At 41.3% G+C, this 14,141-nt stretch overlaps 1 protein-coding gene and 2 long non-coding RNA genes across 4 annotated transcripts in view; 1 reads left to right on the forward strand and 2 right to left on the reverse strand.

The window, feature by feature from the left end:
- The window catches only part of Vmp1 (vacuole membrane protein 1), a 101,884-nt gene that overhangs the window by 86,740 nt on the left and 1,003 nt on the right, over positions 1-14,141 (forward strand). For both annotated transcript variants that reach the window (XM_034506078.2, XM_076936089.1), the window contains exon 11: positions 13,319-13,421. In XM_034506078.2, the coding sequence (XP_034361969.1) occupies positions 13,319-13,421 (103 nt within the window). The remainder of the gene's footprint in view (positions 1-13,318; positions 13,422-14,141) is intronic.
- LOC143442716 (uncharacterized) lies at positions 6,667-7,816 on the reverse strand. Its single transcript, XR_013111124.1, has 2 exons — positions 7,678-7,816; positions 6,667-6,889 (listed from the first exon to the last, which is right to left on the reverse strand). It is a non-coding gene; the product is annotated as an uncharacterized LOC143442716 (long non-coding RNA).
- On the reverse strand, positions 7,824-13,454 carry LOC143442715 (uncharacterized). The gene is made up of 3 exons (XR_013111123.1): positions 13,309-13,454; positions 9,975-10,025; positions 7,824-7,968 (listed from the first exon to the last, which is right to left on the reverse strand). It is a non-coding gene; the product is annotated as an uncharacterized LOC143442715 (long non-coding RNA).

The following is a 14,141-nucleotide window of genomic DNA, read 5'->3' on the forward strand; positions in this document are numbered from 1 at the left end:
GAGAACCGGTTAAGTTGAAGTGCACTTTTCTTACTTTTAATGTAAATTTTCATCTTTAAAAGTCACTGACACAACCAAATTATTTGTGAAAATTTGTTACTGTTTAAAATGACTTGCTGCTTGATGGTCAGTTTGTGTTGGTTTATTACTCTTCAAACTGTGCGCTATAGCATAGACACACTTGTATATATCTAATAATAAGTGTTTTATAATATTTTATATCTCTAATGAAATAATTAAGAAAAATATATTCTTGAGAATATACTAAGTAAAACCAAGCACTGGTTTATTAATTCCTAAACTTTTGATTATTTATGTGGAATAATTTATACATTAAAGACTCATGCCTTTACCCAGTATTCAAGAGACAGTGTCTGGAGGGATCTCTTTAAATTCAAAGCTAGCCTGGTCTACAAATTAAGTTCCAGGGCAGCCAGGGCTACACTGGGAAAGGAAGGGAGGGAGGGTGGGTGGGTAGCTAGTCTGATTTTTATGCTGTCTGAGTCTGTATGAACAAGATGCTTTGTATGTCATCATACTTTACTTTCACAGCAAAAGAAGGGGAGGTGGACCTGCTGCAGAGGCCTGCCATCCCAGCATGGCTAAGGCAGGGGCCAGAATGTGAGACTATCTTGAGCTGTGGGGAGGTGGGGACTGGATATTTTTGTCTACTTTTTTTTTTTTTTTTTGGGTTTTTGGGGTTTTTTGTTTTTGTTTTGTTTTTTGTTGTTGTTGGTTTTTTTTTTTTTTTTTTTTTTTTTTTTTTTTTTTTTTTTTTTTTTGTTGTTTGGTTTTTTGGTTTTTTGAGACAGGGTTTCTCTGTGTAGCCCTGGCTATCCTGGAACTCACTCTGTAGACCAGGCTGGCCTCGAACTCAGAAATCCACCTGCCTCTGCCTCGCAAGTGCTGGGATTAAAGGCGTGTGCCACCACTGCCTGGCCTTGACTACTATTTTTAAAGGAAATTCTCTCCTATTTATGGGGAAAATACTCATCAAACCCTAGACTATTCCACCCCCCCTGGAGAAAATTCTGAAAGGACAGACATGCTGTTACCTGTCAGTGACAGTGTGTCCTGTAGCACCCACTTTCTTCACTCTCTTTCCTCAGACTAAACGTTTGTAGCGGGAATCATTACAGCTACTTCACACTCTCCCCTCCACCATCTGTTTCTCCAGCCTCTGGAGTATCTAGAAGCTTATATTACAGAGCTGCCTGTCTCACATGCCGACTGTTCTGTCCTTTCAGGTCTGTTCACACCACACTATCAGAAACCTTTTTACTCTGGCATGTTACCAACGATACCCTCAGTCCTCTGCCTTTTTTTTTTTTTTTCCTCCTTAAAATAAAACCAAAAATTTCCTCCTTAAAATAAATCTTTAAGGTGTAGGAGCTCCGAGTATCCTTCTGCTCAATGTCACGGATGCTTGGATCCCAGCATTCATATCTGAGCCTGCTGTTTCCTTTGCCTGCCTCAGGATGTCTTGACCTTTACAATCATGATGTTTTGGGCCAAATAATCCTTTGTTATGACAGATTGTTCCATGCGTTGTTAAGACACCTAGCCCTCTATACATTATATACCCTTAGCAACTCTCAATCTGTCAATCAAGTTATCTCTGGCACTAAGGCAATTGCTTAGCAGAATACTTTGACAGCATGCTTGAGGCCCTGAGTTCAACCCCTAGCAGTGCAAATAACAATTATCGTCTCCTAGCCATGGGTAGCTTAGTTGTAGAACATAGGCCTCTCATGAAGAATGTCCTAGGTATATTCCCCAACACCACAAAAAGTGTGTGTATTCCACACTGGTGCCAAATGTATGGAGGTTAAATCCATCATCCACAGTCAGAATGTCCATTAGATTTCAGTTTTTATCCTCAGAAAACTTCCTGTGATTTGATTAAATATTCCTGAGCCAGGGATCTTTCTGCCTAGCAACATACATGGCATACACTTACAGTTTTATTTTTATGTTTATAAATGTATGATTACTTCTGTGGCTCCCCCTTTGCCCTCCTTTTTTTTTCTGGGAGTCTTACGTAGCCCAGGCTGACTTCAAACATTCTTATGTAATTGAGGCTGGTCTTAAACTTGCCTCCACCTCCTGAGCTGGAATTAAAGATGTGCCCCACCAGCCTCAGTTTATGTGGCTTTTGGGATCAAATCCAAGACTTTATGCATGCTGAACCAACTCAGCTACCTCCCTAACCCTGATGACCATCTTGTTTCTGCCAACCCACAGAGGTCTACCTGCTTCTGCTGACCCACACCTAGCATCTTTGAGATTCTTAATTTCAGAGACCATGTGTATTGTTTACTGTTCTGAGCACCTGACAGCATGACTCAGAAAATGGCCACATGCTGTTCAAATAAAGCTCCACCCTACAAAATCAGCAGGTCTTTTGTACAGCCTATATTCTGTTTGTTTCCTTAGATTTTGGAGTTTCTAGGAAATTCTGCCATTTCTCTACAGTATATAGAAGTTGAAGTGCCTTTAATATTTGGACAACTTAGTTAAATTGTAGTATATTCTGTCCCCTATTCCTTTCTTTTAAATTGTGTTAGTGTGGTCCTTGAAAGAATCCCAGTGAGGGACTGGAGAGATGGCTCTGACGTAAACACCCACATTGGTGACTCATAACCACCTGCAACTCCAGCTCCCAGGGGCTCACTCCAGTCCTCTGACCTCCAAGAGCACCGTTCTAGTGTACATACCTACATGCTGACACATAGGCATATGCATTATTCATTATTATATATAAGCCCGCTGGTAGTGGTACACACCTTTAGTCCTAGCACTCAGAAGTAGTCAGGCAGATAAATCTCTGTGAGTTCAAGGATAGCCTGGTCTACAGAGTGAGTTCTAGGACAGCCAGAGCTTCATAGAGAAACTTTGTCTAATTACGTGTGTGTCCATGTGTATATGTGTTATAGCTGAGTAGTTAAATAAAGAAATCTTTAAATATCTTTAGATAACGTAAGTTAGTTAGATTTGGCTTCATAATCAGATACCAACAGAGTTTCTAGTATTTTGTCAATAATTAAATTATAATCATAATCTCTAACCAATCATGACAAGATTTATTGTCCTACACTTTGAAACAGAACATTGTTGCTTTGTTTTACCTTTTGAGACAGCATCTCTTACATACCCCTGGCTGTCTTCAAGCTCACAGAGATCAGCCTACCTCTGCATCTGCTAATATTAAAAGCATGTACCTCCATGCCTGGCTCAAACAGGACATGTCCTCTGGGGTTTGTTTTGTTTTTTATTTTTATTTTTTTTTGAGTTTCTTTTGTGTAGGCCTTGGCTATCTTGAACCAGCTCTGTAGACCAGGCTGACCTCAAACTCACAGAAATCCACCTGCCTTTGCCTCCCAAGTGCTAGGATTAAAGAGTCCTGCCTAGATGTTTTTAAATATAAGTTTTCAAAATGAAAATTACCAATATGGCTAGAGGTATAGCTCTGTGGTAGAGTATTTACAAGAGATACTTAGCATTGTAACAAAAATAATAAATATAACACTAAGTCCTGAAGGCATGGGTTCATGTAGCTCAGGTTTGTCTGGTTCTCAATATATAACTCAGAATGATCTTAAACTCTTTCTTTTTTTTACCCCCTTTTCTTTTGTAACTTTCTCTCAACTATGCATTGTGGCTGCCTAGAACTCACAGTATACACCAGGTTGACCTTGATATTTTTACTTACGTGTATGTGTGTCTATCTTTGTAAGTAAATACCACATGTATTTGAGTGCCAGTGGTGGCTGGAAAAAGGTGTCAGAGTCCTGGGAGCTGGAGTTATAGTGATCATTTGCTTGTGTGCTGGAAACTCAGCTCAGATCCTCTGGAAGATCAGCCAGTATTCTCAACACTAAGCTGCCTCTCTAGCCCCAGTGGACTGCTATTCTTAATATAAGTATGGAGTAGCCTAGCTAAACATGGTACCCTAATTAAATAATACCTATTTCCCAATCATAATTAACAGTTTTATTTCTAGGACAATTCTAGAAAGTAGTTGCCAATATCAATAGGTTTAAGAGAAAATATCCTTATTGTCTAAATTATTGATCTAAGTTATACTCTGTAAATAATCAGATATACTAGATCACTTACATATTCTGAGAGATTAGAATATAGATAACAGCTTTCTAATTTATGGTGTGTTGCAGGTGGGCAAGGATAGATTCTGTTGTTTTTAAAGATGTTGCTTGTACATTTGGTTTGCACACTTGGAGTAAGTCAGTGAGAAAGTCAGAGCCAAAGCATCAGCAGCCTTGAGAGCTTGAAAGGCATTGTTAATTTCTTTTTGGTTATCATGGTGATGACATAAAACTGGTTTTTAATTCATTGTAGACTTACATTGTAAGAAATACATGAGACCTGCACATATTTCTTAAAGTACAGAACCAAATGATAGAAATTGTAATTATAAAATGACATGTTCCGGAATTCTCACAAAATAGAGGCTAAGAATTCCCAGAAAATAACATTAAGCCAATGACTTGCAATAAGCCATATGCAGAGCGTTGGCTTGTTGTCAGCTTGCCAGGGTCTTATTGGAAGACAAAGTCCCCAGTTTTACCACACAAGAGAAGTTTCCATAACTCAGTCATTGAACTCGAGGGCTGGGGGATGGGCTTGGCTGGAACAGGGACTTTTTACAGATACAGAATGTTCCATGCTCTTCTTTGCTGTCTCCTATTTTGAGTTAACTTGATGTTTGACCTCAGAGTCAGGCTTGCCCGTGGCAAGAGAGATCATTTGAACCAGTTAGTAATTAAGTTCTGAAATTGGAATGTTGTTTCTTGTTCTTCGCTCTGTGGAAAGTAGTCAGAATGAGCTATGTCAGCCTGGACCACGGGAGGAAAATTCAACTTTTTCTTATTTTTATGTTGGAGTCTTTGTTTGTTTGTTTGATAGCTTCTTTTGTTGTTGCTGCTGTTGAAAGAGAGTCTTACTCTGTAACCCTGGTTGACCTGCAACTAACTTCATGGAAACCCGGCTGGCCTCAGAGTCACAGGATTCTGTCTGGGATTAAAGGGATGCGCTACCTTGCATTGCTATCTTTTTATTATAAATGTAATCTCGTTCATGTCTCTGATTCTGTTTTATGTTGATCATTGTGAAAATAATTTTCTTAGAAGGTTATAGAAGTCTAGACCACAAACATTCATTCTGTGATCTGGGAAAGGAGCGCTAGCTTAGGACCCTTAGGACCCAGCTGTGGGGACGCAGTTCTGCACTGTGATTTTAAAGTTACCTCCTTGTGCAGTTGATGCAAGCCTCCCTTCTCCCATCTGTGTCTGTGGTAATCTATAGAAACTCTTGCATGTTTCTGTCATAGATGCGGGGATGCAGTATAGTTAAACTGTTGATGAGAAATGGGTATTTTATTAGAAAGTTACCATTATCAGAGCATTTCAGTGGAATAGTAAAGCTAAAAACCAGTTATGTTAGATAATACAGAGTTACAGGGTAAAGCAAAAGGCAATCAGGCATTCCTGACACATTTTAATTATCCTATAAATACTTCTTAGATACATAAACCTATTCTCTCATTAATAGAACAAATTACTATGTGGTTTTGGATGAGGGAAATACTAGCCAAGAAAAGAAAAAAGAAAAAACTAGAGAAAAAATATAAATTACAGGGCTGGAGAGATGGCTCAGCAGTTAAGAGCACTTGCTACTTTTCAGGCAGACCGAGATTTTGTTTCTAGCACCTGTATGGGTAGGACATAACTGCCTGTAACTATCTCCATGGTGCCGTTTCTGGCCTTCTTAGGCACCTGTACATACATATATATATATTTGGGCACACATACATACACACACACACACCTTTAAAGAAAAAGAAAATACAAATTACTACTTAGCATGGTGGTATGCACCATGTAAAAGTGTGGGGAGAGAAATTAAAAGCAGGCTGGGGTGGCGTGGAGAAACAGTAAAAATATAAAGGCTAGCTAGGCATGGTACTGCATACATGCCTTTAATTCAAATAATCTGGAGGCAGAGACAGGCAAATCTCTGTGAGTTAGAGGCCAGCCTGGTCTCCATAGCAAATTCTAGGATAGCCAGAGCAACATAAAGAGAAAATATCCATGGAGACAGATGAGAAGAATTCTTGCCTGGTAGCTCACTCCTGTAATCTTCACAGGTAGGAAGCTGAAGCAGGATTACCATGATTTCCAGTCCAGCCTGAGCTACAGAGTATTTCTCTGTCTCAAACATAACCTAATGTGTTTATTAGCCTCTGTTCTTTGAAAACTGGAATGAGGATGTGTTTCCGAGGTGTGCTAAGAGAAGGCAGTGTTTGTCTCTTGGTACATGGAGAGCCAGTCTCAGTCAGCTGCTTGAATACAGCCAGCACGATCATTTTTTTGCCCCATTACAACAGACCATTCCTTAAACTCCTGCTTTACCATTGACAGAAGTGTCTGCCTGTCCTTCATGCTCAGATCTGCATTCTGAAGAAATGATCCCAAACATTCAAAAGCAAGGGCATTGCAAAACCTTGCATGCTAGAAACTCCTTGTGAGGTAGTAGCAACCATATGCCTAAAGTTTCTGGAAAAAACAATGTGGTCTGTCTTTCCCCAAGCCTAGAAGAATGGGATGCTATCATGTGTATAAATAATACCACTGGTACACAGTGAACTAAGTTGAATATAAAAGAATTTTTAATTATTTCAGAGGGGCACAGATGCAAATGAAATTCAAGATGGTTTTATCCCAAGCCCTGAGATAGAATCACAGCAGATTTTAGAAGGTGCCATAGACTGTCAGTGCAAACAAGTCCATATTAAGAAGCCTAGAATTTCCAGTGCAGTATGTAATTCTCACTCTGCATTCATTGTGTGTTGGGATACTCTTCCAAAACCCTGGTGTATAACAAAACCACATTTCAAATCCAAAAGAGGTAAAATATTCAAGTCAGTTTGCCAGTTTTCCCTGGCAGCATCAGCTTCTTAGATTGTGTTCTATGTTTGGTGAAATGGTAACAATAGTAACACTTTCATCCTGGGTACCCAGAATTCCTAGATCCTACTTTAACCAAGTTAAAGATGCTGGCTTTCAATCAGTACCAGTACACTCACTCACTCCTGCAATAGTTAGGTAACAATTGGTGTCTTCTTATTTTTTTCCCTCTAATCTCTGACAGCAAGACAGGTATTAATATTAATGAAGGCACTATGAGATGGCCCTTGGCTTTTTCAGAAGATTTTTTGATAATTTCCCCTGCCCTTTCTAAGGAGTCTACCTTAAGTGGAGGGTTTCGGGTAGTCTGTCATTGTTGAATCAGGCAAGGAGTCTGAGATCGGCTCTGAGTCACTATGAATAGAGCTCTAGTATTGGTTGGTCCCCAGGGAAACTGGTGGTTAAACACTGTGAGAATCTTTATCAGACAGGAAATGACAACTCATTAAAATACTAACCGTTAAGCCTGTTTAGATCACTCACTGTCTGGGGGTGGGGAGGAAATTTTAACCCTACAATGTTTAACTAGAGTATACTTTCTCTCTCTCTCTCTCTCTCCCTCTCCCTCTCCCTCTCCCTCTCCCTCTCCCTCTCCCTCTCCCTCCCTCCCTCCCTCCCTTCCTTTTTTTGTACATATTTCTAAAAACAGAATTATTTGTAAGTGTCTTAAACTAAGAAAGAGAATTATCACCTCTTTTTGTTTTTATAGAAGACAGGTCTGCATATGATGGAAGTAGAACGGGAGAGGGCTTTTATTTTACCCCCAAAGTATATCTCCTCCACTGTTGTCCCACTGTTGTCCCACTGGCTCAGTGTCCAGTTCATTGTCTTCAGAGGACTCTGCTGGCTTCAGTTGGAAGATGATCATTCTAACCAAGAATGTTAGTGTGTGCCTGAAATGCCAGCACTCTGAAGACTGAGTCAGGACACTTGAGAGTTCCAGGCCAGCCTGGGTTCCATAAGGAGACCCTGTCCACCAGCCCTGCAAAAAACATGAAAAAGCAGATAGTTTTCTACTTAGGACTCTATTCCTAGGCTTCTGAGCTGCATCCTATCTGTATCTTAAATTCTCCAGAAAAGCCTGGTACATATCTATAAGCCCAGCACATGAGAAGCCCAGGCAGGAGGATGTGAGTTCAGAGCCTACCTGAATTTCATTTACTATTGAAATTTACTAATTTAATCCAGAAAATTCTTAAAAGTTTTTTCTCAGAGCACAGGTTTCTAGCACAGATTTGGCTGTCCAGATTCCTAAAAGATCCTTCATAGCTATCCATTATAAAGACAAGAGACTGCTGGGTACGAGGGTTCACACCTGTGATCCCAGCACTCTGGAGGCAGAGGCAGGTGGATCTCTGAGTTCCAACAGGGTAGCCTGGGCTGTGTAGAAAGGAGAGAGGGGGAGGAGAGGAGATTATTTTTGTAGATATAGTTTGCCTTCCTCCTTGACATTTAATTAGACCGATAACCAGACCTTAAGATGGATTTAGAAGGCAGATGTGGCACATTCTTCTAATTCTAGCACTAGATGTAGAGGCAGGAGGATCAGGAGTTCAAGATCATCCTTAGTTATGTAAAAAGTTCCAGGCCAACCTGGGCTACATGAAATCATATCTCAAACTGATAAACAAAATAGTACCAATAAAATGGCTCAGTGTGATGGCCTGAGCACAGTTCCTAAGACCCACGTGGTAGGATGAAAGGACCATCCTACATGTGTGTGCACATAGACAGTAATAAGGAAAGTGGGGGGCTGTATATAATCAAAGCAATGAATTATTATTGGGCTGGAAAGATGGCTCAACGTTAAGAGCACTGGCTGCTCTTCTAGACATCCTGAGTTCAATTCCCAGCAACCACATGATGGCTCACAACCACCTGTAATAGGATCCGACGCTCTTCTGACAGCTACAGTGTACTTATATAAATAAAATATAAATAAATCTTTAAAAGATAAATAGACTATTATTAATAATATTGTGGGAATGACCTAACTCTTCTAAAAGCGTTCTTCCCTTACGAGTTTTCAGTGATCCCTGTGTTAACTAGTACTCTAATAATCACCAGGAGGTGCCAAGTAACTTAGTCTCGAAATGCAGCACAGTGAGGTAAAGCAGAAGACTGCCTCTATACCATAACTTCCTTGTTTAGGACCCACACTGAGATCCTAGGGAAGTAGTCAAGAAAGAAGCAAAGCTTGAATTATGTTTGAAATGTACTTCAGTCATGCCCCTCCCTGCACTGTCAGATGAATTTCAATCACTTAACAAAACAGTACATTTTTGTTGGTTTGGTTTGGGGTTATTTTTTAGGGGGTAGGAGGATGACACACACAGGGTCTCTGTAGCTCTGGCTATTCTGAGCTATATAGATTATATAGACTAGGCTGGCCTCTGCCTCCCAGGTGCTGAGATTAAAGGCATATGCCACTATGTAGTGTGTGTGTGTTTGTATCTGTCTGTCTGTCCGTCCTTAGGAGTACTCATCAGGCTTCCCCCACTGAGCTGCCTGAATGATCTTGTTTTGATTTTAAGACAGTTTCACCACAAACTTGCTGTCCTTCTGCCTCAGTTTACCCACTGCAGGGATTATAGACATGATCTCCCATTTTTAGCAAAACAGTATACTTTTTCACCTCACATTTCTGTTAAGTACAGTGCTATGACAATACATTAACCAAAAACACATCTGACTAGAAAAATCCAAACATAATCATGACAAGCACAAGGACAAGTTCAGGTATTTCATAGCAAGATCTATGATAGTTAGGTTACTATCTCCATGATGGAGAAGTAACTCAAAGTTAATTAGATGTGTTTTTATATGTGATGAACCAACTTGTTTGAGACATGGTTTGAAAGAATTCCCATGAAAAGTAGGAAGAGGAGGTGATGGTGGTGGTATTTCTAGTGTACTTGGATTGGGTATGGGTTCTGTATCAAGCAACAAATAAAGATGTGTAGACTGTGGAATACTTATCCCACTCACTCTTCAACAAGCTCCCAGCTCTACAGCTTCCTCAGGATGTTCCTGGTGTATCTAGAACAGAAAATAATGCAAGCCTTTATGAGTAAAGATGAGGAGAGTTCAGAATGCACATTCTTGTTAGATACATGATTTAGACAAATAGAGTTAAATGTTTCTAAAACTATTTTAAAAAGAAAAGATTCTCCTTACAAACTGGTCAGGACTCCTGTTTTTCTCGTGTTATTTCTGAGTGTATTTGTTTGTTGGTTTGGTTGGTTGCTTAGTGTTGTCTGTCTGCTTCCTTGAGCTCGGCTCCTCCTTACACTGTAAGTACACTGTACTTACACAGGCTGTAGCCCACATTTCTTCTGCTGCGCTCATCTTCGGTGCTGCAGCTGTAGGTGTGAGCCACTGCTTGCTGCTGGACTTTTCTTTTTCTTTCTTTTTTTTAAAACAGTAATTACTGTTTGTCAGGAAGTCTGTCTTCTGTTTGTGCTAACATATACTTAGGTACAAAACCATGGGAAGTAGTCAAACACATGAGGTCAGTTTTGAGTTCTGAACTTTTGAGGTTTTTCTTTTAAAAGTTTAGGATTGATTTTTGTTGCTTTGTGGCCACCCCTCCCCCCCCAAATAAAGTCAAAATATCAAACACCACCTACCACCCACAAAATTTGTTTGTTTGTTTGTTTGTTTTGGGCTTAGTTTTTGTTTGTTTTTCAAAACAGGGTTTCTGTGTGTAACCCTGGCTGTCCTGGAACTCAGTCTGTGGACCAGGCTGGCCTCGAACTCAGATTCACCTGCCTCTGCCTCCCAATTTATCCACAGAATTTTTTCTCCCTATTGTTTTAAAGAACAACAAGGGGAAGGTAAATGAGACGGTCTGTATCACAAAGCTAGTTCTCTGAGCTTCAGCCACTACTGACGGTTAGACAAGAGTCCCTTGCTGTGGGGCACACGGTGGCTCTGAACTTAATGCTTTCAGAATGATAGCTATAAACCAACACTGAACTGTAATGTATGTATGCATGCGCAAATGTATGTAGTGTGTGTATGCGTGCGTGCACACGCACAACACCAGAAAACACTCTTCCTAGTGTGTCAGAATAGACTCATACTTCTGGTCTGCTTCTCAAACATAACTTGGGGTGAGTCTATGAGCTGTATAGTTTGTCTTAAATGTGTGTTGAGAGTGCCAGCTGTGGCTGAGGATGGCAGGGTGTTTCTACAGTGTGAGACTATGGACAAACTGGGTATGATGATGGCACAGGCCTGTAATCCCAGCACTCCGGAGGCGGAGGCAGGAAAATCAGGAGTCTTGGCAAGTGTGGATTGTATAACAAGTTCTAGCCCAGCCTGAGCTGTTTGAGCCCCTGTCTGAGAAAAATGGGGAAGTGGGCAGTAGAAAACTGGTTCAGTGGTTAAAAGCACTTGTAGTAGCTTTAATTTTTTTTTTTCATTCAAAATCTCTGGTGTAAGAATACTTTGTGGGGACCTGTGAGGTGACTCAGCAGGTAAAGATGCCCAACAACCTGAGTTAGGTTCCTAGGACCTACATGTAGGAGGAAAGAACCAGAAGTTGTCCTCTGGGTACGGTGGTACACTCAAAGCCAGTGTATCTGTCCACACATTTTGCTTGAATTGTTTTGATATCTAGATAATTTATTTCTAGTGTAAATGGAGAGACTATTTGCATTCCTGCCTGTATAAGGAACAGTTGCTTAAGCTACTAAGGAGATGACCGAGAGAGTCAGTCCCACGTGGGACTGCATTGCCTCACTGTTTGCCATTGTAGGTCTGCGGTGGGTTGTCTCAGCAGCCTCACCCTCAAAGCTTGTCTGGTCAGGCTATAATCACCGTCCCTCAATCATCTCTCCTTTCTCTTCCCAGATCTTTTAGCATTTATTTTCTCCACTGGGCACTTAGGATTGTACTTTCTCCTGTTTAGTTTTGAAACAAGGTCTCTGCGTAGCTCTGGCTGTCCTAGCTGTCCCTACAAAAGACCAGGCTAGTCTATTCACTCACAGAGACTCACCTGCCTCTGCTTCATGAGTGCTGGGACTACTTGAGTATGCTAATATGCCCAGCTGCATTTTGTTTGGGGGTGTTTTGTTGTTTTCTTTTTTTATATCGTGTACACAGAGTGGGGACTCCTTTAAACATTAAGGGATGACTAGGTAAACGGTTGATAGGCAATAATAGTACAAAAGAAAAGGAATGATCAGCAGCTGCGAAGTTGTTACTGGCTGGTGAATATAGTAGCAAAAAAGAGTCTTCTCTTATTATTCTGCTTTTGTAAGCAGCAACTTAATTGTTCCAGGGAAAAAAGATAGAGTTCACTGGTGTCAGTTCACTTTGCGCAATAGCACCGGGCACTGCACACATGAGCCTGCTATACTTTTGCTGGCCCTAGAAAAAGTACAGGCTTATTTGCCTTGTAGCACATAAGACAGATGAGAAAATAAAGGGTACAGGAAGTAAGGATGTGTACTTTTTCAGAGTTGCCCCACAGTACCATTTTACACAACCTGTTAGCTATCAAAAGAAAAGGGGGAAATGGAGCCTGGTAGCTTCAGTTGCCAGACCGGTTTTACAGCCCTGGCTCTAACTCTGAGGACCTTGGTTGGTCCAGAGCCTTATCAGAGATAGCTATCCAGACATCTTGGAACAAGCTGTTTAGTAATGTACAGGAGTTTCTGTGCAAACATCCATCATAAGCCATGAAATGATTCAGGGTCCGTAGTTCCTCTTTGTTCCTTTGTTAATCACTGACTTCTGGCTGGGGGAGGTGCCTCCGAATGTGCTAATGCATTCTTTTTGGATAAGGATGACGCAGGGGTTGTCCTAATAAGGACTTAGATTGAGAAAGCACCTCCCACCCACCCCATCCCCCTGAGAAGACGGGACAGTCAGAGAGAGAGAGGGCAGTTTCTTTTTTAACTAGAGATGACACAAGCATAAGTCATTTCCTTATTAATCGGTTTAAACCAGTTCTTACAGGAACTAGTGGTGATAAATGTGGGACTTCTCAGAAGTCATTCATTTTATTCTTTGTGCCACAGCAGTGTGCAGTCCCAGCTGCGCTGGCCTCACCCTCCTAAGATAGCAGTGGCTCTGGGCTCACTCTCCTACTTTCTCCCAAATGCATTGATGTTGGAGATGTGTCTACTCTAAGGAGTTCAGGAGGGATTTTATTACTAACCAAGCTTCACAGGATTGCTGCGTCTCTGACTGTTGGATTTTGTTCTTTTTCTGCAGTCTTTGCCCCCCCCCCCCCTTTTAAATCTGAAGGGTAAGTGGATTTTCTTTAACATTTCTCTTGCTTTTCTTCCCAAATGTGTCTTTCCTTTGGTACCTGCTTCCAGTGCTGTCCCCGGCATAGGTCCGTCTCTGCAGAAGCCTTTTCAGGAATACCTGGAGGCTCAGCGGCAGAAGCTTCATCACAGAAGTGAAGCGGGCACACCACAGGTGAGGTTCCTTCCGGCTTCTCCCCCTAGGCAGCCGCAGGGGCAGCAGCAGCGGCAGCGGCTGGGGCTGGGGCAGCGGCAGGGGCAAGGGCAAGCTCAAATTAGATCCAAGAGCTCTCCCGATTTCTAGATGGGGTGGCTGAGGCAATTTACCAATCTGTGTATCTGGTGGTTTTTCAGAAACAAGGATGGGGTAATGGAAGACAGGATTCTGTTATGTGCAGTGTTGTCTTGATCTCAAATGAGTTATTACATACACTTCCAGACTGGGTTAAAATGTACTCCATTACCAGGCATTGGGTAAACGTGATTATCCTCTTTCACTTTGCTGTAGGAAAGCAACTGCTTGCTTGCTCTTTTTTCACTTTTAAATAAAGCAAGTCTCCTGCCACAGCTGAACTTTTAACTTGAATAAACTGCCTGACTGTTTTGCCTCAGTTCCCGAGGCAGAGAGGAAAGAACCAGGAGATGTGTAGACAGCACCCTGAACCAAGGAGCCTGGAGGAGAGCAGTTGTTCTCCTTTGGCTTTAAAGTAGCTGTGTCCAAAGATGGCTCACATTTATGTTCTAAAAGCAGCTCTAACACTGAAACAAAGTTAAATTCTCTTCCCCTTCCAAACAAGATCTGCAAGGCATGAGAGAGTAGACTCTAATCAGACCACTCCGGCACAGTATAAAAGAGCAGCACACCCTCCCGCCCCTCTCTAAGCTGTACAAGTTA

Source organism: Arvicanthis niloticus, chromosome 6 (assembly GCF_011762505.2).
Source record: "Arvicanthis niloticus isolate mArvNil1 chromosome 6, mArvNil1.pat.X, whole genome shotgun sequence".
NCBI lineage: Eukaryota > Metazoa > Chordata > Mammalia > Rodentia > Muridae > Arvicanthis > Arvicanthis niloticus.